The sequence below is a fragment of the Eremomyces bilateralis genome, assembly GCF_010015585.1.
Source record: "Eremomyces bilateralis CBS 781.70 unplaced genomic scaffold P152scaffold_29, whole genome shotgun sequence".
In the NCBI taxonomy this organism is placed as follows: Eukaryota; Fungi; Ascomycota; class Dothideomycetes; order Eremomycetales; family Eremomycetaceae; genus Eremomyces; species Eremomyces bilateralis.
The window spans coordinates 220,872-248,240 of NW_022985095.1; the positions used below are offsets into that span (position 1 = coordinate 220,872).

A 27,369-nucleotide genomic window follows, 5' to 3' on the forward strand; every position below is an offset into this window, starting at 1 on the left:
ATTACAATTTATAGTGCCTTCTTAGACTCTCTTAGACTCGCACACTTCTCGCAATTCTCGTCTCTACTAGCGCTCCTTACAGAACGTAGTGTTCTACCCGGGGGCAAAGAAAACCCGATTTCTAGCCGCCAAAGAAGACGAGAAGAAGACACTGCTGTACACCATGGGGTACTTGTCTCAGATACAATGAGCGCTGTTGTAGGCGCATACAGGGCAAGATCACCTTTATTGACGTTACCGGCATCCGCAGGGAAGGTGGCACAGGTTGTACGCGCCCAATATCAATTCGGACTCAATCCGGTCCCACCAGCTAGGCATTTCCCATCCGGTAGACCCACAATCAGTCCGAGTCCATGTTGATTGTATTGCGATTCGGATTGGCGATCTCCTGTCAGAAACGTCATCGTCGGTCAAAGTCGACCTCGCATCGCCAGTCTTGAGCGTCCTGTCGGGCCCATGTGGGAGGGCGCTGGAACAATGGAACATACGTCAAACAGGGAACCAGGCTATTATAAGCCCTATGCGAACTCGCAAACGATCGAGAAACATTCATCACGTCACCTCATTGCTCCTTGAAGAGGAATTGGTGGTTTTTATGGTCGCATTCGAGGCTCAAACACGAGCAGTTGGACGATGCGCGTCGACGTAGTGGAAGGGGTCCTCTAGATGGTTCAAACCGAAGATCCAGATTCCAATAGTGAGCCTCAACCTTCAACTTCGAGGACGCATGAATACCCGGGAATAATACTGGGATTCTCGTGCAGCCAACATCTTGGAGTTGCGCATTCGAGTAATGAGGTTGGTAAGGAAAAGTTTGTTGTTGGTTTATTGGCTGGTCTCCAACAGCGTTAAGCGCTTGGGTCAGCGGCTACTTGCTGGAGCTGCTGGGCTCGATCCAATCGCTTTCAACCTCCCTCCTCCGTTTCCCGCATTTCCAACCTCCTTGAGTCCTTGCTATCCAATCCTTTCTTGTTCTCTTACATTTCCTTTCCAAACTTCTAATATGGCGCAATGTGTGCCCTGCCGTTGGAGTATGTTGCTCCCACATAGCCAATCGTATCGCTGTCCCATGAGAACCCCACACTTCCATTCCTCGTGATGGATGCTGTGCACCCAGATCAACCACAGAGGTCCATTATGGTCTTTCGCCCTGTACACAGGTCCCCAGTTCGGGCCAACTCGACTTGCTCCTTCTGCAAACCTATTCGTTGGCCCTCTTCGCGACCAGCGTCTACTCGATGCAGTTGAGGATCTCTGCCTGAGTCGGGGCCGACGCGCTGTGCCCTGCTAGTCAACTCAGCCTGGTTCGATTCGATATGCTCCCGGTGGCGCATTGAGGCGATGGTGAATCTTCGTGGGCGCCTATAGTTGCTTCTCGCCAGATTGTGGCCATGGCCGGCAGTTTGGCCGGTTATATGCTGCCTGTGCCCCAATCCGCAAGGCGAGAGTTGTAGGTTTTCCATTTCTGGTCCGTTACTGGGAGGCGTATTCGTCCCTTACTATTTCCTGCCCTTTCGTTTTGCTCAGGCTTCGTTGATCGAAAGTCCGTTCTACATTCACTTAGACCAAAAAGTCTTACAATCCGTTGATCGGTATTTGCACACATATTGTAATCATTGTTTATTGAAACCACGCATTGACTGCGAACATTCCCATTATTTATACGCCCTCAGGAGGGTATGTTTTATATACCCTGAAAGAGTGACGCTTTGGATATCCATCGGTATGGCGCAAGCATTAGGACGACATTTCCACGATCCGACCTCTCCGCGGGCTCGGAGAGAGACACGTAATACCATAATAGAAGACGAACCTCAGATAATGGAGGGCATGGCTGGACTGAGGTCACCGACACGAACAACAACTCTCACCACGAACATTAATCACTTCTCCGACGACCAAATAACACCACGGGCGAATGCCCACACCATTTCCTCCAGCGGTACTCCGAATCAGATGATGCAGACATCCTACTGCGGCGTACCGGGCTTTTCGGTCAAGTATCGGTCGCATGGACTGACCCTATCACCGCTCGCCGAAGGACCACAACCAACTCCTCCACCAAAGAACGCTCTGCGTCCGGCCGGTTTTACACGGAAGAATAGTCGAGGGCAAGAGTACGATGCACTGTACGATTCTAGTGACTCCGAATTCGAAGATGTTCCGCTGGCTTGCTCAAGGAGTGTAAAAGCATCTCGCCAAGGGCACCAGGCGAACGGGTCTACAAGCACAACGTCGACGGACGCCTCGGGACGCAAAGTGCGTAACTATCCTTCTTTGGTCATCCCGTCACCATCAATGTGGCCGACTATCGAAAAGCTCCGCTCCGCCACCTCACCAAACTCGAAGTCTCGAATCGTCCCACCCAGTCCCAGTCATATTCTGTCTCCGACCGCCCGAGCCTTGAACATGATCGCTGCAAAGAACGCCCTTGTACCCAATGGTTCCGCTGCTCCATCGTTAGACGGATCGCTCACATCAGAAGAACTTTCGGGTATCAGCTGTCCATCCACTCCGGATGTCGGGAACGATGCCAAACCCGACGATGCCGAATGGGCAGGGACCGTGCAACTCGGGCCGGAAGCAATGGAGACGCTTCAAAGGTTCCGACTCGGCAGTTTCAACGAGCACAGTGAGGACGACGAAGACCAAGTGATCGAGATTCGTGGAGAGATGCGAGAGTCTCATTTGGAAAATGGCGGCATGGCGACTTCGATCAACCTCATCGTGACTCCTGTGGATAGCGAACCCGAAGATTTTTTCCCCACCTTGAGCAACCCCGGCTCCGACCTCGATCCGCTTTCCGCTCTCAGTGTGCCGTCTCCTGGAGGCTTCTTTGGCTCGCTGAACGGGAACGCTCGAAATACATGGGGTCAGGGTGCAGGCGACGCAGTGCCGAACACCAGCACCGCCATCTCCTTCTACGGGGTGCCGTGGAAGAAGTCTCGAGAAAACTCGCCGGAGCGGACAGTGGAGCGAGTGATTGAGGTTGATATCGATGGGTCGAGCGATAACGACACAACCGGTCCACCAACTGCGAGAAGACTTCCAGGGACAGACGGCATGACCTTGGGTGGTGAAGCCGAAACAGGAAACCGTGCGCATCAAGAGCCTGTGATTGAGATATCGACATGGACGTCCTCAAATAATGCGGCTCCAAATGAACATGGAGAAGGGGATAGTGTCGGCCATCACCATGACTTCAGGTTCAATCTGGATGTCGATGATACCACGCCGGATATGTGGGAGGACGACTCTCCGCGACTGCGCATGCTGGGAACGCCAGAACTCCGTCTCATCACTGATTTCTCTGGCGAATTCGAATACAATCCAGCCTATGCCGCCGAACAGCACAAGGAGAACAGCAGTCACATTGACCGAACCAATCTGTGGTTGTACAGCCAAGAGCACTATTTGGCCGGCTTGCGCGGAGACATACCCACGATGACCAACGGTGATGACTCGCCAATCGTCGGGCACCTGGCGACGGGCACCGATGAGCCTCGAAAAAGCAGTCTCGGCAATGCTTCCACAACGCTGAGCCCGAGTAAATCGGTTCGCTTTGCGGATGATCCCGAAATCACGGCTGGCATCGACGGTGCTCTGGCACGATTGAACGGGGAATCGCCGCCACGAGTCAGGAGACCGATACCCTCGGTCAAGCTCCGAAACATTGATGGAGTCACCCCAGTGGGCTCCCGGTCAATGTCAACTCGATCTTCGAGCATGCCAGAGGCGAGCTCCACCCTAAATGGCACATCGCTTGGCACCGTGCTATCACCCCCGGGATCGACGATTGTCCCACCCCCGCTTCCCCCAATCCCAGAGACGGTGGAGCCGGTATCTGCTTCAGAGGACAAGGATCCTGTCTTCTTGGAAGGTTTTAAGCACATCTATGCGCTCCAAAACAGAGGATCTCCTCGGTCCTCAAGAACTACCAAATCCGGTCCGCGACCATTGTCACCCAAGTCACCGCCAGCAGCAGCGTTTTCTCATCGAAAGGCTCGCAACGAAGCTTTGAGACTTGGCCGTACCTGTCTGCCACAGAAGCATCGCGACATAGTAGCCGGTGTATTCAGCCTCGAAGAACGCGAACACATTGACCCCAAACGACCGATCAGTGCCTGGCATGGCGCTAACTCCGGTGGCAAATTGGGAGAAGAAGAGGATAATCCGGAAGACAAAGATGCGCAAGCCAGGAAAGCCGTCGCTAAGGAGCTCAAGGAGCGCCACGCTCTCGATCAAATCAAGCCGATCAGCTGGAACCTCGAGGCCACTAAAATGCTGAACGGTGGAAGCTTGCTTACCAGCCCGGCTGCACGCGAGTTTACCTCCTTGAGTGCCTCGGTGGGCAGTATTTCCCCGGCCAGTCCCAATGACCAGGTCAAGCGCAGCAAAAGGATCGATCCGTTCGGTCGCACCCTTTCAGAAGACAAGCATGCGAGGAAAGTGCTCGACCTCGGCGGAAAGGCTACGGCGGACTGGGCTTGGCAAGTTGCCATCGAGTATCCTCGCGTTGGCGTGTGGACTGCATGTGTCAACGAGTCTCCGTTGAATAAGAAGGTGTTTGGACCGCTTCCACCTCTTCCAAGCACACAGTCAAAACCTAAGTCGGACTCCATGGCACATAATGGCAAAGACAAAAAGGATGCTGCCTCCACGAAGGATGAGACCAAGCAGAACGACGCGTCATTGCTGAAGGGCCCACCCAACCATCATGAGATCAAAATCCCCAATCTCTGGACTCTGCCATTCCCCGACAACTCTTTCGACGTGGTCTCGGCTCGGTCGCTGTACTCGATCCTCAAGACGACAATTCCTCCCCAAGGATCGAAACTGCAGGATTCATCCTCGACCACGGCACCTAACGATTCCTCCACGACTATGACCGCCAATGGCCAGGGCATGAAGCGTACACCCGGTACGCCTCCCGCGAGGCCATTGGATGAGTATGATCGCGCATTGCTCGAAGTGCACCGCGTCTTGAAGCCCGGCGGGTATGTCGAGTTCGCACTCCTGGATGCCGACATCATCGGCGGTGGCCCCATCACCCAGAAACTCAGCGTCGAATTCGCTTTTAACCTTCGCACGCGTGGATACGATCCCGCGGCCACGCAAGGCTTCCTCTCCCGCGTCCGCCGGTCCGGCTTCAAAAGGCTGCGACGCGCCTGGATCATCCTGCCCATGAGCGGCGTCGGCGCACCGGAGTGCGGGCCGTGGGTTGATCGCGGGTTGGCGTGGGAGCAAGAAGGGAAGCGCGGTCTTGGGATCGAGACCGAGGCGCGGAGCACGGCCGAGAAGCTACGCCAGATGGAGCGCGAGAAAGAAAGAGAGCATGTGGTCGTGCCAAACCGGCTGCGAAAGTACAGCGATGCTGCAAGCTCGGTGCGCACGAACACCTCGACGCGCTATAGCTATATATCTCCCATCTATCAGACTGGCGGAACACGCATGACTCGCTCGTCGACTGCACAGTCGAGCAACTCGTCCATGACGGCTGTGTCGTCCGCCATGTCACCCACGCAACGATCTGCACACACATCCGCCACCTCGTTGACGCTCCACTCACAGGGCGTTGTCGACGCGAAAACGGCGGCCAAGGACGCGAAGGAAGACATCGGCACCACGGTCGACGCATCGTACATCACTGGCCTGGTGGGTGCGTGGGCATGGGAGCAGTGGATGTTGAAGCTACATACGGAAATGGGCCGCGAGGGGGAGCAGTTGCTTGAGGGGGTCGCGGCAGCGTTGGAGGAGGGGGCGAGGATGGGTGGCTCGTGGAGGTATCTGAGCGGGTGGGCGAGGAAGGATTTGTGAGGTGATATGACTAGATGCGATGAAATCGATAGGGGCATGACACGGGATGATGCATTGCGGTTTAGGAGTTGGTTATTAGGTAGACATGGGTCATTCTCTTCACATTTCTTCACATTTCTTTATTATCTGTGTACAGGGGAATCGGGATGGCATATCCCTGATGTTGATCTGGATCTGATCATGTGGAGGCGAACAATGGTTATGGTGGGGACATCGGTTCGCCCTGTCATAGGCTCTATAGCAGCAATTCAACGTCTCCTGAAATATGTGTAAGAGCCCATTTGGTCCAGCGTCTCTAAAACTTTCAATACCGTAAATATGTACCGTGTTTTACCTTCTCTTCCTATCTAAGGGGTACAGAAACGCCGTTTTGATCCTTTCCCTAGGCTGGAGGGGTCTATCGAGAGTGCAACGCCATCAATGTTAGCCCTGGATTGACCTTAAATCTTGGTATTTCTCATAAAAATTCATATCTAGCAGCGAAGAATGCAGTGCCTAGAGTGTGAGCCGCTCGTCCCACACAAACTCGACATCCCCAGACTCGTCCCCTTTCCACACTCGCACCGGATTGTTTCTTGCTGCAACCGCGTCTTTCATATCCCTCCCGAGCCCCACCGGCCCCGACGCCACGACCATGGTTCGTCCTGTCGCTACTCGATTGAGGAACCCATTGACCAGCTCCTGGGACAGGGGATGACGATGGTCCAATGCTCCCGCCTCGAACCCTTCCGTATTACGGAACATGGCCAGCGTCTTATCCGCGGCAAACTCCTCCACGGCCTTGGTCACTTCGCTATCACTGCTGCTGCTCGCCCTCTCGATCTCCTTTTCCACGATATTATTTTCCACGGCCGTTATAGTCACCTCGTCCTTAAGTACTTCACTCGTCGTTTTCTCCCGCGTTGCAATTACCCTCACCCGTAAGCTCACTCCACTCGCAGCCGCAGCCCTCTCGGCGAGTTCACGCAGCTCCGGCGCCACCCACGCGATATCTTCTTTGCGGCGGACCATCCAGACGAGCTCGACCATGGCGCATTTCTGATGGGCGACAGCATCGAGGACGATGGGTAGGCAGAAAGAGATACCAGTGCCGCCCGCCACGGCCAGGAGGTTGGTCGGACGATCAGAAGAAGGAGGGGATGCAAGGGAAGGGCCGAGCGGAGCGTGGCCGTAGGGCCCGCAGAGGAGGACGGGGGTCATTACGGTAGGGGTTTCGGTTGTGGCATCGATCTTGATATCGGAGGGACCATGGTCCATGTCAACGGACAAGACGAGAGGGCTGGCGAGGGCTGCAAGGCGGGCGGTTTCCCCTTTGCAGGCGCGAATGATGTAGGTGTGTTTGATACCCCGTCCATCTCCAAGAACCGGGAGGGAAGACGTGGTCAATGGATGGGCTTGCCAGATAGAGAGCGCCGGAAAGGTTAAATAGAAATGTTCTCCCGGACTCCAGGGCTGCTGCGGCTGATGGAAATCGAGTCTCACGACCGCATCGGTCGGGTCATATGCGCTGGCAAATAACCGTACCGAGGCCTGCGCGGGTTTGAATGAAAGTTTGGCGAGTGGGTCCCTTCCTCCACGATGGATCAATGCTACTCTGATGAGGCGGATAGCGCGATCCAGGGCCATGAGAGCAAGAGATGGCACCATCCAACAGTAAAGCTGTGCCCAGTGGCCCCAGCACATCCCAATGTACAGAGCCGCGACAATGTAGTGGGTTTTCCGGAAGAACTCATACCCAGTCAAGCGGATCGCCCAGCTGCAACTGAATATAAAGAGGAAGGTAATGAGTAGCATGGCGAAACAGCCGAATATCATGTACGGCTGCTTGATCCATTCCTGGAAAACTGTCGGTTGCGGCCTATACAGTTTCCCCTCGATCTGCGGGATCAAAACTCAGTACATAAAGCCGTGTTCGTTCTTGGGGTTTAACTTACGACGGTCCAGATGAGGGTATGCACGAAAGACTGAATAAAGATAACCCTTCCGGTCCACCGATGTAGGAAGGTGAAACTCTGATACGGAACGCCAGTCAAGAGTGATAAAACACTCTCCCGAGTACTCAAAATTACCACTAAGGGTGTGAGTCCGTACGCAATAACTCCAATCCTATCCGAGAATGCTCCCATTGTCACACGTGTGTTCTTCTCGGTCGAGTTCTTGATTGGGGTGACCCAGGTCTTGTAGACCAGGCCAGCGAACCTGGTTGAATACAGTTAGCTGAATACCCCGGGGATGCGACTCCACGCTTGCTTACGAGAAGATTAGGAGGTAGGTAAGGATCACGCCGAGGATCACTAGTTGCAGTCGTGATACGTGCCCAAAGAAGCTCACGAAGCTCTCCGGTAGGAGCCACTTTCTCCCAAATGCGCCAATCGTTCTTTTCGCTCGATATAACCCGCTTTGAGCCAGTCGACCAGAGTTAGCCTCGCTGTTTTCGGAACCCTTCTTTCGATGTGGCTGGAGGATTCTGAGAACGACCCAAATGAGAGCGATGGCTCCAATGACCCCCCACATGATGAAGGAGTAGAGCATAGAGAGATCATGGGCATGGTAGATCGCATCGAGGTATTCACAAGATCCAGGATCGTTGGTACATGGAACGACTCGGTCGGCATACCCCCAATGCTTCTCCAAGTTACTCTCGTCGACGCCCATCATATCCTGAATATGACGGGCTTGAAGCCCAAGGGAAGGAGACATGATGATATGTCAATAGGATTGACTTGTCGGTAGTGGCAATAACTACTGAAGAGTAGATTCGAAACAGTGTGCGAAGTGATAAAGTGGTGCTGGATGTTGAGCGTGCAGAAGTACCGCCTCCCGGTAGGTACAAGCAGGGGGGAGACTTGAAAGAAACAGCGCGGTCGACTCAGGATAATATAGCAAGAATAAAATAACGACATCAGAATCCTACCAGTCAAACTGACTAACATTTAGTTTATTGGGAAACCCCATAGGGTGATATTCCCTTCATTTGCTTCAAGTGTGCAACGCAGGGATAAATTGCTCAATCGTGCTCAGAATCCCGGATGCGATTACCCACCGATACAGAACATCCTGTAAAGTGTAAAGTACATGTCGGGTATGTTTAGTTTCGTGTCGTATCTGCTGATTTGATGAGACTCCCCAGGCCGATTATAATAGTTCTGTCTCTTTCCAATGCATTTAAACCCCGGTGACATTAACTCCAATCCATCACGAGGCCAGAAATCACTCCAGTCACTTACTCGTCGTGCTTCGGCCGCCCGTCTTGATTCCACCATCCCCACGCCCACTTGGCATAAAAGATCGTCTCCATCGTTCCGAGAATGGAAAGGACCGCGACGATAGACCATTTCGCCCATCCCGTGATGCCCAGGGCCTCGAAAGTGAACCTTTGACCCCCCGAAAGCGACGGGACGCCGTTTGCGTCCTCCTCGGATTTATCCGCCTGCGATCTCCGCAACCTGTTGGATAGGTGGATGGAACGCTGAGGACGAATTCGAGGTAAATAGCCGCTGCTGAGGATCGCATGGGATCGAGGGAAAGTCGAACCAAGAAGGCGCAAAGACGATGACATGTTTCAATCTTATGCCAGTCTATGGCAGACCAGAACCGTGGGTATTCCGTAGGTAGCCTGTAGTGTCCCGTATACAATGAAGGGATGGAAGTGGAAATGGAAATGGAAATGCACACTGTGCTCATGTGAGTTGTTGATTTTCCTATATCTGATACGATGGTACAATGTATTCGATATTGCCCTCCCCTTAGTCTGTTTTGTAGAGTCGCAGAGTTGCAGCAGAGGAGTGATGTTCATCGATATAACCATATTGGGTTTAGCGCTAGTTGCTCTCTTCAGCACCACAATAATCTCGCAACTCCAGTCGACATCAGAAGAAATTACCTTACTCTTCACACATGCTGACAATTTGCTTGGCTAGACCCCTCATCTACGGTACGGTATACAGTACCTACTACCGGAATAGTACTGATTGTATCAAGTGCTCTAGAAATTAGAATGCCAACATGAAGCAACTGCTTTGGGGTTCCAGCTCGAGACACCGACCTTCTCCGTCGACATGACCAGTATCGCACTGTTCGCCGAATACTTGCTTCGCATCCGCACCCTGAGCCTCTACATTTCCCTCGCGACGTCGCACACGGAGGAGACGAAGGCAACATTGTCCGCCGACCGAGAGCATGTCACCGTCACGCACGAAGGCGAGAGCGCCACCATCCGACTACCCACCAGGATCCGCGGGGGTGGTGAAGCTGCTCTAACCCTACCCGATGTGAGGGAGCAGGGACTCGGGAGCAAAGAACTAACCCTAAGGCTTGCACTGGAAGAGAGAGAAGGCGAGGAAGGACAGCTTATACCTCGAGGGGATGGGGACGCAGAGAACGTGGTGCCGTGGGATGCACAGTCCCTGGCAAATGTGAAGGCGATCGCGTGCAAGGGCTGCGGGAACCCCTTGCTTCAAGGAACTTCCATAACGTCCCCGTCTTCAAAAGATGGCCTGAATGACTGGAACGATCTGCCGAGTGAAAACTGGGCGGAGATGATGGACTTCTGGCACTGTCACAAACCCGACCCCGATCATGGAGTCGGCAATGCCGGATCGACGAAAGGCTACGCTGCTGCGAACAAGGTCAGAGCCCAGAAAAGCGTAGGTCTGGTAGGCCTTGGACATTTGCTATTTCATGGACCGGATTGTCGAGGGGTAAGGGTAGGTCTTTCTCTTCCTTTCTTTCTTCTTCTCTCTCTTTTCTCTTCGGCTTTCTTCGAACGTTCGATCGCATATCGATGTTTAATTCGGGTGGCAAAGAAGGAGGCTGTGTCCTTCTCAGTGACTTGATCTTCGATACAACCACCCAAGATCGATAGTAGCACCGTCATTCCTTGTTAACCCTTGCGGTTGCCTCGGACCAACGACTACGTCTCCTACTCAGACGGCGTTTTCAAGAGAGTCATTGGGACGTCCGCGTACACTGCGAGATACATTTAGGCTTACGGACACTGTAGATAGATGAACAAGGAAACAATCAACACTTGCTCTGCGAATCGTGTAGGAGCCCCCTTGGAGTCGTTGATGAAATGGCCGAAGGCTTCAAGATATTCAAATGGGCAGTCTCAGTTTCGTCCCCAAATTTAACCGCACCGTTCTTTAAGACTCAGAAATGGGCGGCAGCCACACTGCTTCATGAGGTTGAAACAACGGGCGTGCGAAAGTACATAGTCAAGGAAGAGGATTCCAGTGCCGGGCAAGAAAGACTTCTGGTGAGCCCAGCAATGCCGATGCAATGCTATGTGGAAGCTAATCCCGCTTTAGGTTTGGATATTCACCCCCGACCTCTACTTCTCCAGCAGCGTTTCCAGCACGCACCGGTCTGACCCAACTCGCGCCATGAAGGTTTTGTGGCAACCACTTCGCAGGGACGCATACCATGCCCCGGAATATAAATCCACCGAGGAAATGGAGTTACCGACGTCCCTGTACACGACGCTGGAGAGGACTTTGAAGGGGAGCGTCCAGTTGCTTCCGCGGTCCGCACGCGACTCCGCACCAGCTGGATGGAGCCTGGGGATGGTGGAACGGTTCAAACATAGCGACATATCGTGAACGGCATGCTGTCCGCTCGCCATTCGAAGAAGGTACTCGGGACAGGAACATTCACAATTCGTGCGGGAGCTAGATCATATATCCACAGGCACTACTCCCGCCAATATAGCATGGAACCATCCGAATGAACTTCGCACCGCAAATGGGAGCTCGGGAGTGAGATAGGTGTGCGAAGAAGCGAAAGTCAGCAACATGAAGCAGTCGGCGGTCACGCTGGCTGGCGATATCGATCCGGGTTCGGCTACATGACCCAACGGAGACAGAAAAGGGTCCCGCATTGTTTTTCATCGGATGTAAGATTCCTGTCAGCAGGCCAGCCCATCATCGAAGCGGAATTGCCCTCCATCCGGGCCATATTTAAGCATTTAAAAATTGAAATTGAACATGAATACCTCCACATTTCACACCGTAGTCACTAGAAGTATTCAAAGTTTCCAACCAACCCGAAGGATCCAATCCGAGTCACCCTCGGTCTTGGCACCAATGCTTCGGTTTCTTCTTGATCAAACTCTCTCGAAGTGATGACGCGGCCCGGCTCAGAGCCTAGGGTTACTGTAGAGATAGTGGATCCGGGGCCAACGGATTGCCTGTTGTGGCGCATGTGAGGGCCGAGTAGACATACCACAGTAGTACGCAGCACTGGACCTGTAGGAATAATATGGAGTTCGGATTTGCGGAATACCTGCCAATTTTACCTGACATGTAGATCTGCCATGGACGGAGTTTCATTATAGACATTCGCAAGGCTGTGGCTGAGCCACTTTGAAGTCCGAACCACTCCAATCGCCCATCTAAGATCGTCACAGATGTCACACACTGACACACATCTGATGAAGAAGCGCTTCTAAGCCATCTCTGCCAGCTCATGTTGTTCGTGCTGAACTCTTGTAGTAATCGTGTGTGCTACTGTGAATGATGAGTGTGGTGCTGACCCCACTTCTATTCTTAATACGTCCATTTTGGCGCCAGTAGCTCCCAAGTCCCAGTTCGTCCAAGTCCACTATGAACGTCTTCATCTCCATAACCCCATGATCCATTGCTTCCGCGACCCGTTATTAACTTCGCCGCTCGCCTTTCCTCTCCTCTCCTCTCCTTCCCTTTCTTTTCCTTCCTTCACTACCATTGAATTCCTTTGAATCGGTACTCTGACGTACCAAATCTCGATCGGACCTCATACGCATCTCAAGCAGCCTCCGCCACGATAACTGATCAATTCCCACATACCAATCCGGAGGCAGGGATCACATCTATCAACCTCAGAAAGCTCTCCATACGGTAGCTTAGCCTACATCACAATATGTCTTCACAAAATTACTATGGCGGCCAACAACCGCAGTATCCTCAACAGAGGTCCGTTTTCACCACCCGGCGTTCCTGGGAGACAAGGAGAAAGCTAATCAAATCCCCACAGTTACGGCCCACCACCCCAAGGATATGGTCCTCCTCAAGGTCCCTATCAACAAGCTCCTCCTGTGAGTAGATGATAAGCCGATTTGCTTAGGCGCCTGGAGTTGGAGTCTCGACGAAAGGAAAGCGACTGACGCCTTTTTATAGATGCAATATCAACAAGGACCCCCTCCGCCACAGGAGAGAGGGAAGAAAGATCGTGGATGCTTAGGCAACCTGTAAGCGCCGCCTTGGATTTCCCCTGTCCCTAGCTTTTGCACGATGTCGCGTTTTCCGGGTCCCCTTCCTAACACACTGCGCAGACTTGCCTGTCTCTGTTGTCTTTGGATCTGCGAAGAGTGCTGCGATTGCTGTTGTTGCTGCTGCTGATCGACCTCGAACATTGGGCGCTTGATGTTTCTCTGGGACATGCCGCACGTTCGACTATCCATACATCATGACAAGTGTGCCCAGAAGGACGGATTCCGTTCTGCCCAACCTTGGATTTCGGACGTGTTCCTCATTGCGATCCGGTCCAATACCCTTCGACGGTCGACGGCTGATCTTGGGTTCCATATTCTTTTCGGGACGTGTTTGTTTCGAAGGCGACATCTGAATCTTTAGCACGTTGCACCGTGTAAGGCGCAGGGAGCAATCAATCGTTAAATCTAGCTGTGGTATCTTGCCAATCAATGAATCAATACTCTGGGATTTCTATTTAAGCGTACCAGCATCAGCCCACCTGGGAACGGGTTCACCAGCAATCTGATGCGGGACGAACCGAGCCTATTTCTAGCTTTAACCCCCCGTCCGGAATTTGAGGAATCAGCTGTTGGGCGGTTGAGCAAACCCGCAAAGGCCGTCACAACTCACAAGTCACAAATGGTGCATTATTGCAGTTGATACAGAGAATTCCCTACAATGATGATGGTGATCGAGTCAGGGCAATTGGGTTTTCCTAGGCGAAGTAAATACTAATATTTCTATAATTACATATTATTGGGCCTGGTGTTTGCAAAGCGGCGTACTTTCGTAACTCGGTAAGAAATACGGGTCTGAAACAGACGAGGCTAATACAGGTAAACTTCAGGGAGGCACGCAACAATTATGACCCTAACCATTTAACCATTAAGGGAAACCGCTATTCACCAAACAAACGGCAGACCATTCGGAGTTGATGGTGGTAAACGCGACAGTGCTGTTCATATGAGCTCTTCAGCGTCGTTTGTTGCGTTTTGTTGCGTTTTGTTGCGTTTTGTTGCGTTTTGCTGCGGATTCTCATTGGTAAGTGTGTCCTTCGACGTGAACGGGGAAAACTGCTGCGGAACTTAGCCACCAGCTGACGATTGCGATGCTTCACAGCCTGACCAACGACAAACCCCAGGAAGGCCTCTTCTTTCAGCTTCTCGGGTGCGTATAATATTCTAGCAACATCCACACTTGACCGGTTCGGCGACCAGCACATCCATATTCTCGTGAAGATGGAGCAGCAATCACTCCCTCACCGACCGAAAGAGCAATCGGCTCCGATCCAGAGCCAAGTTCCAGACACAAATCAAGGAGGTGGAGGCATTCTGGAGGCAGCCAAGGATCGTGTCGAACGATTCAATCCCATATTGCTGGGATACCTGAAGAAAGCATACGAGGAGCTGGGAGAGAGGAAGCTATGGGAAGTTCAACATGAGTCTGCTGTCCCGGCCGCTGGGTTCGACAAAGCTCTGGAGTATTTCTCCTCCCCCAAAGCCGATGCTATCAGGGCCCCGAAGAGTGTTGACCTGGGCTACTCCATGGCGAACTACTTCATATCGTCAAGCCATAATACATACTTGACTGGGGACCAACTTTTCAGCGACTCGAGCACCGACGGGTACAAGAACGTAAGGACCTTGTCTGGTGCCTGTGTTGCTGTGTTTCATTCGCTCATCCTCCCTCTAGGTCCTTCTGCGCGGTTGCCGCTGCGTAGAGATTGATGTGTGGGATGGTGAGGAGGACAGCTCATCCGATTCAAGCTCAGACAACGAGCCGCCTCTAAAGCCAGTCGCTCATGTGAAGACAGGCCTTCGTGAGAGGCTCAAGTCCAAAATCAAAGAGACAGCCGAAAAGAAATCCCCGGCGAAACCCCCGTCGAAATCTCCACCAGGTGAGACGGCCTCGAGCGCAGGGCAGACGCCCTCCCGTTGCCGCTCGAATTCCTCTCGCGTGGAGCCACGGGTGTTGCACGGCTATACCGCCACCAAGGAAATCCCATTCCGTGCAGCGTGCGAAGCGATTCGAGACTATTCGTTCGTGGCCAGCGACCTTCCTGTGATCATTTCCTTGGAAGTGCACACCTCGCATGAACAACAGGAGATCATGGTCGAGATCATGGAAAGCACGTGGAAGGGCATGCTCGTCGACCTGCCCGACGATGTCGGGGATAACACCTCTCTTCCCGTCCCGAACGACCTGCGGAACAAGATCCTAATCAAGGTGAAGTATACCCCCACGGAAGCTCAGAAGCCAGGCGCGGGCAGTGGAAAAGCGGGAGAGGCGCAGCACGAAGGATCACCCGAGGGCACTGAGGAGCCTGCAAAGAAAAGCAAGATCATTGCAGCGCTCTCTAAGCTCGGTGTCTACACAAGAAGTTATCACTTCAAAGATTTCCTGCAGCCAGGTATGCCTCGTCTATCGCACCTTACCGTGGGCAGACGTCGCTAACTGCCGAAATAGAGGCTGCTATTCCAACCCACATCTTCTCACTTTCTGAGGGTGCTCTGATGGAAGTGCATGAGAAAGATCCTAAGGGGTTGTTCGGTCACAACCGCCAGTTCATGATGAGGGCCTACCCAAAGGGTACTCGTGTGTCATCTTCTAACTTGGATCCGATTCTCTTCTGGAGACGAGGGGTCCAAGTCGGTGAGTAGATGTCATACCCCGAATTATTATCACGCTGATCTCGCCAGTTGCCCTGAACTGGCAACGATGGGACAAGGGCACCATGTTGAACGAGGCCATGTTTGCAGGGTATGGCGGCTGGGTGCTGAAACCAGCGCCCTTCAGGAGTCATATATCCAGCGATAAAGGGGCAGCGCTTCAGAAGACTCCTTCCGTTCCAACGACCGCCTTCTCGGCCATCGACTTATCGATTACCTTCTACGCGGGACAGGACATTCCCTTACCCAAGGACGAAAAGGAGAAGAGCTTCGATCCATACGTGAAATGTGAATTGCATGTCGAGTCGGAGCCTTTGCCGGGCGGTGAAGGAACAAAGGCCAAGGACGGCGAGCTCAAGAAGAAGACCAAGACGGCGAGCGCGGGCACAAATCCCGATTTCAAGGGCGAAACCCTTGCCTGGAGCAATATTTCTGGGGTCCTGCCAGAAATGGCTTTCGTCAGGTATGTGGGATTTCCCATCATCAACAAAGCTTGGGTTTTCCAGTCTTTCATCCTGGCAGTCTACTCTGCGAGAACCATCAATACGCTTTTTCCATCTCTTCCCTACCCTGTAGCTTTGTGTCCAAGAGTAGAAGCACGCAGCGAGAGTCTCAAGGATATGACTTCATCTATTGCATCCTGTCCGGGTCCACGTGTGACTGTGTAACCTTGCACTAAATTATCGTTTATTGCTTCAAGATGTACTTCCGAACTCTGCCTAGGGTCAAGAACCGCTAACAGAATTTGCAGGTTCAAAGTCATGGACAACGATAAGATTGGACGGGATGACTTCGCAGCCTGGGCATGCGTGCGACTGGATCGTCTGCAACCCGGTTTCCGGATCGTTCACCTCTTTGGTCCCAATGGTGCCAAGACGAAGGGGATCCTCCTGATCAAAGTCGACAAAAGGTTCAGAGTCAGTTGAAAAGCCACTTGTGTCCCACACTCTGTGAAGTATATCTGCAGTGTTCGGAGTGTTGCAGACACGTTCATTTGAACGAGATAAGTTCTGCTCTTATTAATGTGACCATGAAACATGTGCGTTCCACCTCTGGCAGGCACCTGGAAATGGGAAATGTCAGTGGTATCACGAGTATTAAACCCAAGGGCATTTGGCTGGCCTGAAGCTTGTCTAGATGACTCTCGTTGCACGAAGGTTGTCAGCCCAAAGATCTGGCGCCGTGGAACGCTCGCAGAGAGATCGTTCTGTCATATCGCACCGAGAGAACGTAATCACATAGAATTACACGGGCAATATAATCCAATATCCGTGCGATATGACACTAAGCTGTCACACGCCAACTCCATCCAATTCAGGCGAGGTCACTCAAAGGCGCTGTGCTTCGACAAGTGTAGCTCATGATGTGAGCACCTTTCTACTACATCATCCAGATTCCCATCTGGGGCATGATCAGCTCTGGCCACGTTGATCTTGAACGTGCTGCAGCAATCCGCTCCTACAGCGTTCGTCCCACTCTATCTCACCGGTCCGGATAACAAAAGCTGTCCTGCTTTTCTTGAATCTTTCAACTCCCTGGATCGGCACAGGGAAGGTCACCTACCTCATACCTGAGTTGCTTTCAGCGCGCTAACCGGTCTGGAAGACGATGAACGGGCTGACCATTGCTCTCTAACTTTAGAGGCCACTGGATTGAAGATTTCGTCCGAAGAGCTACGAAACACGAGGCCACCGGCTTGCTATTGAGTAAACAGGGATGTCTGATGAGTTTCAGGTACATCCCAAATGGTCCTATTAAACTGGAGTGAATCCACTGGTATGTAAGGCTGGATGGATTATGCGTGCTGATCGGAACGACATGCCATATTCTCAGCGGCAAGCTCGCCTGGAAGTGCATGAGGTGCTTCAGAAAATACCGATCCGAGCCGCAATCATGATTATTCCCCGTCCGATGGGGTGATGGGCTAGTAGTACATATTGTACCACCCCATCCTTATGGGACTATAATCATATTCGACCAACAGCAAGATGCGTACCAGATCGATAGGGATAAGCGAAATTTTGAGACACGCCAGTCCTAGACTGCAGGTAGTTGACTAAGGCTGACTTTGACAGGCCAAACGTCCGCTAACACATGGGCATCGCGTTACATCGTAAGTGGTGTTGATCTGGACCTAGTGCTGCAGCTAACCCGACGAATAGGAGTATACAAAGTCCTTCTCGAAGGGCACTACCACAATCCATCCAAGTCCCCGGGGGAAAGACGGTGAAACTGATTGATGTGTCCTATATTCGGCGCCAGGAGAATCCAATCGAATAGCACCACCAGTCTTCTTGATATTGCATACCCAGGATTCGGCTTAGCGAGCGGGGACTAGCAACCGGTCTGGAGATATCGTGATACCTTCGGACCCATCAATGTCGACTGCCAACGCGATCAGTGAATGTCGCCCCTTACATTGTAAGCTCAGATCAATCGCATAGGCAGCATACCGTAGTCTGTTCCATAGTAGGCCTCGTGGTGCAAGGGTCGTCGAAATATGTCTGCTTCGATCGTCCATGATACCAGACGAATCCTCCATGACTCACCGCGGCAGAAAGTTCTAAAAAGACATATATTTCCACCAATCTATGTCAATTCATAGCCTTCAATCAAGGTCAAGGACTCACTCTAGGGACTCAGGTTATTCTCGTACATTTGGCTATTGTGGATACATCCCACAGCGGTTCCGTTTGACCGTTTCGTGTATCGTTACCTCTAGGTCAGTGCATCTCGTGGCATTTTGCAATTAGGGTCTATCACCAGGAAGCCGCTCGCTACTCTCAGCCATTCAAAGACGCGTATTTGAGGCGGGTTGATAGAAGCTAAAAACTTCGAGAAAGGTGCGATTACACACTACGGTAGTCTGTACCCCGCTAATACGCTCTCTCAGTGTGCGATCAGAGAGTTCGGACTGGAGTGGGATGCGAATGTTCTCACCCTTGTAGGGCAGAAATGTGATAGATCATATTGCGATGCATCATGCCGATGGATCCAGCTACCTGGGCAGCTGGGATACCTACTAACGAACCACTTCCATCCTGCATTGCCGACAGATCGGCTGACCAGGGTATGGTGCATATCATGCCCCTGACCCTGAGACTCGTTTACGTCCTGGAGGCTGGAAGGGAGATACCTTGAGAGCCGCAATATCGGAGTAATATCAATGTGAATGATCGAATTCGAAAGACTGAGGATTTACATCAGCTTCTCCTCACTATAAATAAATGGCGTTGGCGCAGATGGATTAGCAGTTTGGTAAGGAGTTGCCAGTAAGCCAAACATATCATACACAAGACTGCTCGAGTATCAGGACGCATATCTCGACCAACCTAATGGATGTGATAGTGAAACCCCTGTCAAGTTACGGTCACTGTGTGGACTACTTACATGTCCGCCATGTATGAACCTTGCCTGCTTGTGTCTCCATCTTTGGAAATGCTGTCCAGGTGGTCGGGACAATCTGGTGGATCAGTACACATCCAACGCTAGGTAATATGACACAACGTTTTTTACAACGATTACACATATTAGTCGAGCCTGCCGCGCTATCCACTACCGTTCGCATTCCGCCAGAATGCGTGAGGTATCACAACTAGACGATCGAAGCAAACGCAGCATGAAGCGAAGTCGAACCGGTGTAGAAAATATTTTGCGCCTTTCATGATATAGCAACATGCGAGCTATAAATGTAGCTTGACTTCCCAAGTCCAACAGATGTCTCGACAACCACCAATTCAACCTTTGTCTTTGAGTCTTGTCTTTGTGCTAATAACCCATTCATGCGATCGGCCTTTCAATTGCAAAAGCAATAATCCAATCCCTTCCCCCTTCCGCAGTACCCCTGAGTTTCCTTCAGCTTAATTCGCAATGGCCCAGAATTTGCGTCACCTTCAGATGCTCGAACAGCTGGGCATCCAGCAATTGCTGGAGTTGACCGTCGGTGGTGGGGTCGAGGGCGACGATTCAAGCGAAGGGGCTGAAGACGGCGTCGTTCAGGTCATGACGGTATATATCTTGCCCCGAGTATGATAGAACACTGAGAAACTGATCATGTCCGCAGATACCCGGCCGAAAATGCCCGACGTGTGGAGCTAAGGGCACAACCGTTTGGGTCATCCCGGGAAAAGCCTGCCCGGCTTGCGGAACAGTTGTGACCTGATAAGTCCAGGTAGGACAGTCGAGCCTTTAGTTTCAGGGGAAAGCTAACAAGTATGAAAGCGGAAAACTCCAAGTTGAGAACTCCTCGAGAATAGGCGAGGGATTGACCAAGGCCACGGACGTGAATGGAGAGGAACTTTTGCATCAGTCTGGTCCTATATGGCCATACGATATTTTCTGTATGATGCATCATTAGGATTGTAATTCAATTTCAGAAGCTACACTTACCTGGCCTTGTTTCATGTCGCTTCACATTGAATCTCGTCACTGGTGTGCTCGTAGTGCAAAAATCCCCCCGAATATGCCCTCCAGAAGTCGAATCCTATCCAAACCCAGCCGAAAGATGGTCTGAGAAAGTCCAAGGAATGGAGTTTCCGTAGATGTGCATGTCCGTCTGCGTGGGACGCCTATGATCTTTCTCTTGCTCGGCGTGATGAAACCAGGACATGTCATTATCGTAAGTGTAGGTTTGGTTTTCGATCCGACCAATCAATTGTAGGGACGCGTCTAAACTCAATAGGTTCAGACGCTGCGCATGAGCCTAAAGAATCCTCATCAGGGTCTAGCCAGCTTTGAGGGTAGATATTATTGGTATTGTGAACAAACATGGAATGATTCGGGGGCTATAGCCCCCACCAAATGGTCACCGCCGGTACCTAATCCTGGAATAGATCCACGATGAGCTTCTAGGCATATTGGTAACGGGATAACATCTTCGAGATCCGGATTCAGGGCCGGGTCCAGGTCACTCCTGGGGTGCTGCTCTGGAGCTGCGAATGTCGGAAAGTCATGGATATCCGCGTCGCCCTGAACTCCTGAAGGATAGGAGACCTGCTTTTGAGATTTTTCGGTTCGATTATCATGTTGAAATGTTTCGCTATTCATGTTGAGATGAGACGCGATTTCCACAGTGGGAGAATCTTGTCGTTCAACTTGCCGTCCCGGGCGGGATTCATGCAGCTTCTCAGATATACTATGTTGGTCTCGGTTCTGGGGTATAGATTGGTCCACGGAAGCGGTCCTTACTCGTCTTCTTGACCCTCTGGGATGGATATCCCAGGCTGTAGTCAACTGATCCGGGGTATCCTTCCTGTTGATGTATTCTCTTGTCTCAAGGGTATTGGGATGAGACGACATGTCGAATGAACTGATACAATTTGGAAAGACGTGTGGATTTGCTATAGTTCGCATAGAGATGCATAAAATGAAGCGATGATTGATGGCGATTACTCCAGTCGACATCGAGGTGCATGGTATATATGCGCAGACTCCAATCAGTATTGAGACAGACGGCACTGAGCTCTAGAAACATAAAAAAGTGAGGCGATAGTGAACAGCACAAGGGTTAATTAAATTTTGGGGGGACTTTGAGAACGTCGGAACAGATCATCCTCTTTCACAATACATACCACAACACGCTTGGACTCTTGCCTGTGGGATGCCTGTCGTTCGATTCAAGTCTACTCTCACGCCGAGAAGAGCTGGTAGACCATTGACACAATCGGTGGATCTGGAACTCACCTACATTGACTTTGTTGTCCATCAAAACGATTGGCAACATTGCTATTGTCAAATGGATCGGTGGTGTTAGGGTAGCACCTCCAATCTGACTGCTGCAGTGGCATCTTAGGAAGGCTAGGGCATTGCTATTCACAGCTGAGATCGAACGAGTTGGTTATGAAAGTGAGGCAAGAGATGGCAAGCTCTCGGCCTCTCGCAGGATATTGCAACGTACAGAGATTGCGCCTTGGCAACGTCTACATCCATCAGACAAAGGTTAACCTGGGAAGGAGACCACCTTGCACTAGTATCGAGGCGCGAATTCTGACACTGATGGCGGAAAGGAAAAGACTTTGATAGATATACGAATGGCATACAGATAAACTATTAGTTCCATTTAGACGGGTGAATACTGAATAGATTCGGGGTTCTCAGTGGTCCCGTAGTCCTCGATATCGTGGTCTCGAGGGAGTGTCGAAAGGCCACCGAGTCCGAGTTTCTGGGTTGGAGATTTGCCGATCAAGGAAAGTACATGCGAAATTGAAATGACTACGGGGAGATTTGCAAGGAAAACACCGACTCTGATTGTGAAGAGCATATGAATGTGGTCGAAGCTATTCCTTCATTGGCTTGAGGAACTAAAACAGCGGTGTCAACCTTGGAAAGTGAGGCGGGAGGGCTTCAACAAGACCAGGGGAAAATCGTCGAAACATGAGAGGATCGGATTTAATGAACGGGGATGGAAGTGAATTCGTCTATCTAATCAGCCAGCCACAAACCTCGATCTCGTCGGTACCAAATGTTCCTCGATCGTTGTTGTACACCTATTGAACGGAATGATTTGAGTTGAATGTTGGACAAGAATTACGATCAGGAATTCATATCCATATCACGTGGGACGTGTCTCGTCATCATTATTAATCATGTTGACTCCAAGCCTCCAACTCTCCAAGCAAGCCTCTTAAAGTCGAATCAGACCACTTCAAAACGTCTCATAGAAACATTATTAGGGTTCGTTTGGCTTACACTAACATTAACAGAAAGGGAATCTGATCTAATTCCGCGGCAAGAATTCTCGGACCAAAATGCACCGCTGAAAATATGCCTTCGGCCGAGATCTGCTCTCTATGTCCGTAGGGGCCATTTAGTTCGATGACCGTTTTTGATGGCGTCCTTGAGGCTTATCTCAGCTTGGGCTCAGACACTACCCAAGCCATGACCCCTAGCTAAGCTAAACCGTAACCAGATTAACCCCATGTTTAGCGTAGAATCTAGTCACGTGAGTACAACTGTCTTGTGTAACGTCTGAGAAATTACCTCAGCAAGCTCAGGCTATTTGTGGTCGTGCCAAGGCACCGGAGCGGACTATACCTAATCGGTAAGTCACATGTGCTCCTCGAACAAATAGCCTGAGGATTCTGTCCACCTATTTCGGCGTGTGCCGTGAACTTTCATGCCAAATAGAAGACCATCTTTAACTCCATTTTTATCCACAACCACATGGTGCATCATCAATTGAATACATCCATTCGATTCCTCTGGGCTTTTTCCATAATTGATTGAATTTTGGGCCATGTCGGCCCAAAACCAGCGTCGTCAGAGTGCGCGGTTGAACCCGCCCATCTTGCCTCCCGCTCCAAGTCCTCGGCATATTGCTGCTTCAAACACATCTAATGCACCTCGTCAGAAAGTAAGAAGGTCTCAAAGACGCAGTAAAGCGCAGAGAGTAAACGAGATATGCCAATTCATGCGGAAAAAAAAAATTACATTACGAGAATTTATCCATGTCTACGCGACGACTCAAGGGTCTGGTGGTTATGGAGAGCGCCCTGCCACGCGTGCCAAACGGCTCGCCGAGGCCGTCTACGGTCAACCAGAGGTCTTAGACGCGCTGCAAGAACACCCCGCGTCTGGTGCGACAGGAATTGTCACTATAAAGGGTCTGAGGAAGGAAATGAAGGCACTGGAAGAAGCCGGAGGTATGTTTAGTGCCTACCAAGTCGACCGTGTCCAAGAGAGAACTTCACCTGCCGGCATGGGAAGGGAGAAAGAGCCAGAGGGACAGAAAGTCGAGGACTACGAGCGTATACTGGGCGATATGCAGTTTGGGCAGATGTACGAGCAAGTTAACACTCATGCTCCTCTTCTATGTGGATTGCTTAATGGCATCATGGCGCCCAAGAGAGAGAGAAAAGATCGATCACTACGGGACCCTGTCAAATTCAACCACAGGATTGCGATAATCACGTCGATTCTCTGCTATTCTCGGGCGTCGGAAGGGAGCAACAAGTTTCCCCGCGTATTTGGTGCCTTTCTGCACTCAAATGGCGTGAAACGGCGTATCCTCGATCTTCTTCACCAGTTTGGGGTTTGTGAAGGCTACAAGGGAGTCCACAGACATCTCGAAACCGTGGCAGAACAAGCAAAGGCATCTTCACCGCCTCTCAGCATAGACGTCGACTGATTGCAACTAGGGAACGGTCCGTCGATATGGTCAGCAACTAGATGCCTGTGTTGTGTATGACAATTTCGACTATCGAGAAGGTATTAAGCACCAGCTCATTTCAAATCACGCAGAAATGCGCTCTGTGACAACGGGAAAGGTTTTCAGAGGCGCCGATATCCCCTCTGGTGGTTTAAAGCAGTCAATGCTGCACCGCGAGGTTCCACTTACAATAGAGGATCTTCTATACTCTCCTGGTGCAGCAGTATATGACGAGACCGCCGCCAAGATTGATACCTACTTTATAGCGGAGGCAATTCGATCGGTATATCCACTCGCGATCAAATCTATCTTCTCTACGTCCGGTATACCTTACCCCGCTATGCCAACAGTCGAGTTACTCGAGCTTCGAAAGACAGACAGCAAGACGCTCGGTCCGATTCTCTTCAACGAAGGTACTCTAGATGGCTCCTACGAGGTTATAGAGAGCATCTACAAGCACCAATTCCAACTAGATAATAAAGAATTCGACAACCGTCTGTTCTTGGCGTTTGGCGATCAAAAAACCTCTTCACTTATCCGATCTATGCAGGCTGAGCAAGTCGACGCGTCTATGGCGTATGATAGAAAAGACTGGCTGATAGGAGTCGCTGCTCTCTTTCACCTGCGTATGAATTTTCTATGGCTCATGCAAAAGACACATTACGGAAACATGGAGCAACAGGACGCTTCAACTCTCTATCACAACATCAACTTCTGGGGACGAAAGAATATTCCAGCGGACCGTGCAGCTTTTCAGGTTCTAGAAGAGCTAGTGCTTCACAGTTTCGACGCTCGAGTTGTTGGACTACTTTATACTCGCCTCGAGCAGTACGGCATCGATATCTCCGATCAAGAGGGGGTTGACAAGGCAATTCGGAACATGGATACTAGAGGGTTCATGGAACTGGTGGAGGATGTTCGCAGATCCGCATTTGAGCCGGAAGCCTGGCGACCATCGAAGGAGAAGCATACCAACAATACAGTCGATGAGGAGTTCCTTAGTCATGCTCGATACCTTCAACAAATGGTTGTGTACAAGACCTTGAAGTACGGCATCAAAAACGGAGATATAGGACTCATCGACCGAGTCATTGGTGTCTGTTGCTTTTACTTCGAGGGGACTGGACAATCAAACTACGCATTCGAAATGCTCTATCTAAAGCGGCTCACTAGCACCAAAGCTTGTGACAAGGAGCTTCGGCGCGCAATACTCTCGAATAGCCTCGTTAACCCGCATGGCTGTCGGGACACCTGGCAAGAAGTCGATCGTAGCCTTGAATATCTGAACCTGGAGCTGAAAAGAGAGCTTTGGGCCCGTCGAACGTCGACTTTCGGATTGGATGCTCTGTTCAAGACTACCTCATTAACGGCAGAATATACTGTTTGTCTACGCAGGGCAGTAGAGGACGCATTCGCCCGGAAGGGCAACTCCACACATTCTGTGCCCTCCGCGATGGATGATATTCATACATTAGCCTTTGAGCTGGCATGCGACTCGATTAAATTTTATGACGGCGGCAGGGAGGCAAGACATCAAGCACCAGACATACATACGATCGGGCTCGGAAGAGTAGCAACTCAAAAATTGGAGGTGTTTAATGCAAAGGTCATAAGAGATGAAGATCGAATAGTCGTACCACCTTATGAGAGGAGAGGAGCCACGGCTGATTTAGATCCTAATAGCGACACGATGGCGATATTGGTATGCGCATGCTCATGGAGTTTCTAGTCTCGTGCTAACAGACGTCGCCAGCCCTTGGCAGACAGAGATGTAGCCCATGAATGGGGTTTACCTTCGGACGTCGAGTCAGAGTAACCTATCTATAATGTCCACTCGCTGTGGTTGTAGCGGCTATTATTCCCTTTCTTGTTGCGAGGGCTTCACCTTGCGTTAGAGTCTAGAACGCCGAGGACGACCCGTTTCGTTTCTACTTCCCCCCCCCGGGTTAATATGGGACGTTTCAAGGCCCGATTACCATCAATTACACCTGATACCTCATTCTCGCCGTCTTCGAGAACACCTGACCTAGCAGAAGAATAATCTACGTTTGTAGATGTCATCAACCTACCCATAGATGTAAATGACGAGTTCGCTGATACTATGGTCATTGGTAGGGTAGGTAGATGGGAAGAGCACGAGGCTGACACCTCCCTTGCCTGAGCAATGATCCGCTCTAGCGAGGAAACGTACTCTTCTCGCTCACGCGCGAGTAATACTCTTCGTTCCTGATCAGGAGTTATCAGAGTCTCTGCTTCTATAGACAATCTTCTCTTCCGACCTCTGTGTTGAGATACTTGCTGTTCGACTGTGGGATGAGCGTGTTCGAATGGCGCCCTTCGTATTAGAACTTGAGCTGCCGCTGCGGTTCCTGGTGTATAGCGTCCGGGCCAGTTCCTCACTACATAGGACTTGATTTTATTGAACTCTTCGAACAGCTCATGGGAATGGTCTTTCATCCAAGCCGATTTCGTAAACTTCTCCAACTCAGCAGCCGAGCGGATGTTCGTATACTCTCTCGATATTGATATCCACTCTTCCTTCGGCGCGAATAACCGTGCTGAGAGTTCTGGCTTCATCATCCGATGTGCCGAATTCACAACGTTATCTCCCCAGAGGGTCAGGCGGTCATAAAATGCGCCGGATGCCGTTCCAGTCTGGGGCTTACGAAGACCAGTTGTGGTATCCCATGGGAAAGGTACCGCCCGCGCCAGATCTGGGTTACAGACATTACAGCACTCCTGCGGTTCAGGAGCCGGTAACCTAGATGCTGGATCCGATAGACTCTCTTGTAGCCAATCCATTAGGATTCGGCGTAGGCATGCGGATCGATTAACAAGATTGAATAGCGCCGGACAGTCATCGTGTAGGTCTGTTCGGCGTTCTCTCTCCGTTTTGCGTCGGTGCTGCTCTCCTGGTATATCATATTTAATGGCGTCTACGGCAATATCCGATTCATCATCTAGGATGTCACCGCCCACTCCTGGATCAGCAGAGTACGACTGAGCTAACCGGCTCGTGTTGGAAGGCCGTCTTAAACACGACGGCGTCTGAGTTCTGGATAGAAGCGCCGGTCTTGTCGATAAGATCCTGTCACCTATCGCCCAACTTTCCACCAAGAAGATGGCCTCTCCTTTAATGCCAGCCATCCTAGCTGCACGGCCAAATCGTTGGATAAGGACGCATAAGAGTCGTTCCAGAGGGAAGCCGTATTGGACAACTCGTGTGACATCCGAGAGATCTACCCCCGTTCCTAATGATTCTGTGGCCACCATAATTCGGATCTTAGAGTCCGCTTTGGAAAACTGGTCGTATATAGCATTCTTGTCGTTTGGAGTAGTGTGTGAATGGTAGACCTGGATAATCTGCTTGCAGTCGTGGGCCCCGACGGCCCCAGCTGAGAGTTTCTGTAGCCAGCCTCGCAGACATTCCGCACATTTTTGGATATCACGTCGGGAGTCTATAAAGATTATAGTCTTCGGAATTCGTTCCGGCGTTGGCGAGCCGTTT

General features: G+C 51.2%; 9 protein-coding genes across 9 annotated transcripts; 5 read left to right on the top strand and 4 right to left on the bottom strand.

Moving 5' to 3' along the window:
- Nucleotides 1-1,959: 1,959 nt before the first annotated feature.
- P152DRAFT_404366 (uncharacterized protein) lies at nt 1,960-5,817 on the top strand (the record flags this gene model as incomplete). Its single annotated transcript, XM_033676758.1, has 8 exons — nt 1,960-3,097; nt 3,287-3,598; nt 3,914-4,144; nt 4,187-4,339; nt 4,433-4,563; nt 4,681-5,207; nt 5,249-5,340; nt 5,615-5,817. 8 exons carry the CDS (start codon nt 1,960-1,962, stop codon nt 5,815-5,817), a joined length of 2,787 nt encoding a protein of 928 aa, XP_033530612.1.
- A 495-nt stretch (nt 5,818-6,312) lies between these two features.
- P152DRAFT_404466 (uncharacterized protein) lies at nt 6,313-8,517 on the bottom strand (the record flags this gene model as incomplete). Its single annotated transcript, XM_033676762.1, has 4 exons — nt 6,313-6,534; nt 6,595-7,695; nt 7,752-8,016; nt 8,072-8,517. 4 exons carry the CDS (start codon nt 8,515-8,517, stop codon nt 6,313-6,315), a joined length of 2,034 nt encoding a protein of 677 aa, XP_033530613.1.
- A 418-nt stretch (nt 8,518-8,935) lies between these two features.
- On the bottom strand, nt 8,936-9,862 carry P152DRAFT_462037 (uncharacterized protein). Its single transcript, XM_033680257.1, has 2 exons — nt 9,799-9,862; nt 8,936-9,751 (listed from the first exon to the last, which is right to left on the bottom strand). The coding sequence occupies exon 2, from the start codon at nt 9,374-9,376 to the stop codon at nt 9,041-9,043; it is 336 nt and encodes a 111-aa protein (XP_033530614.1). The 5' UTR covers nt 9,377-9,751; nt 9,799-9,862; the 3' UTR covers nt 8,936-9,040.
- Nucleotides 9,599-11,540, top strand: P152DRAFT_180169 (uncharacterized protein). The gene is made up of 4 exons (XM_033674161.1): nt 9,599-9,751; nt 9,807-10,523; nt 10,820-11,074; nt 11,127-11,540. Exons 2-4 carry the CDS (start codon nt 9,876-9,878, stop codon nt 11,415-11,417), a joined length of 1,194 nt encoding a protein of 397 aa, XP_033530615.1. The 5' UTR covers nt 9,599-9,751; nt 9,807-9,875; the 3' UTR covers nt 11,418-11,540.
- A 1,288-nt stretch (nt 11,541-12,828) lies between these two features.
- P152DRAFT_462043 (uncharacterized protein) lies at nt 12,829-13,258 on the bottom strand. The gene is made up of 2 exons (XM_033680258.1): nt 12,972-13,258; nt 12,829-12,889 (listed from the first exon to the last, which is right to left on the bottom strand). The coding sequence occupies exon 1, from the start codon at nt 13,232-13,234 to the stop codon at nt 12,980-12,982; it is 255 nt and encodes an 84-aa protein (XP_033530616.1). The 5' UTR covers nt 13,235-13,258; the 3' UTR covers nt 12,829-12,889; nt 12,972-12,979.
- A 751-nt stretch (nt 13,259-14,009) lies between these two features.
- On the top strand, nt 14,010-16,641 carry P152DRAFT_468731 (PLC-like phosphodiesterase; the record flags this gene model as incomplete). The annotated part of the gene is made up of 6 exons (XM_033680839.1): nt 14,010-14,087; nt 14,438-14,680; nt 14,739-15,456; nt 15,513-15,698; nt 15,746-16,178; nt 16,467-16,641. The coding sequence occupies 6 exons, from the start codon at nt 14,010-14,012 to the stop codon at nt 16,639-16,641; spliced, it is 1,833 nt and encodes a 610-aa protein (XP_033530617.1).
- A 2,944-nt stretch (nt 16,642-19,585) lies between these two features.
- Nucleotides 19,586-19,877, top strand: P152DRAFT_476917 (uncharacterized protein; the record flags this gene model as incomplete). The annotated part of the gene is made up of 2 exons (XM_033681548.1): nt 19,586-19,723; nt 19,779-19,877. 2 exons carry the CDS (start codon nt 19,586-19,588, stop codon nt 19,875-19,877), a joined length of 237 nt encoding a protein of 78 aa, XP_033530618.1.
- Nucleotides 19,878-22,949: 3,072 nt separating this feature from the next.
- On the top strand, nt 22,950-25,590 carry P152DRAFT_495399 (uncharacterized protein; the record flags this gene model as incomplete). The annotated part of the gene is made up of 2 exons (XM_033682238.1): nt 22,950-23,744; nt 23,851-25,590. 2 exons carry the CDS (start codon nt 22,950-22,952, stop codon nt 25,588-25,590), a joined length of 2,535 nt encoding a protein of 844 aa, XP_033530619.1.
- A 152-nt stretch (nt 25,591-25,742) lies between these two features.
- On the bottom strand, nt 25,743-27,369 carry P152DRAFT_495400 (uncharacterized protein; the record flags this gene model as incomplete). Its single annotated transcript, XM_033682239.1, has 1 exon — nt 25,743-27,369. A coding segment is annotated over one exon (1,627 nt), but the record flags the coding sequence as incomplete, so codon positions are not given.

Coding starts and splice junctions, on each gene's coding strand:
- P152DRAFT_462043 (XM_033680258.1), bottom strand. CDS start 13,234: ATGTCCCAGAGAAACATCAAGCGCCCAATGTTCGAGGTCGATCAGCAG.
- P152DRAFT_462037 (XM_033680257.1), bottom strand. CDS start 9,376: ATGTCATCGTCTTTGCGCCTTCTTGGTTCGACTTTCCCTCGATCCCAT.
- P152DRAFT_180169 (XM_033674161.1), top strand. CDS start 9,876: ATGACCAGTATCGCACTGTTCGCCGAATACTTGCTTCGCATCCGCACC. Junction 10,524..10,819: donor CGGATTGTCGAGGGGTAAGG/GTAGGTCTTTCT, acceptor CGGACACTGTAG/ATAGATGAACAAGGAAACAA. Junction 11,075..11,126: donor CCGGGCAAGAAAGACTTCTG/GTGAGCCCAGCA, acceptor ATCCCGCTTTAG/GTTTGGATATTCACCCCCGA.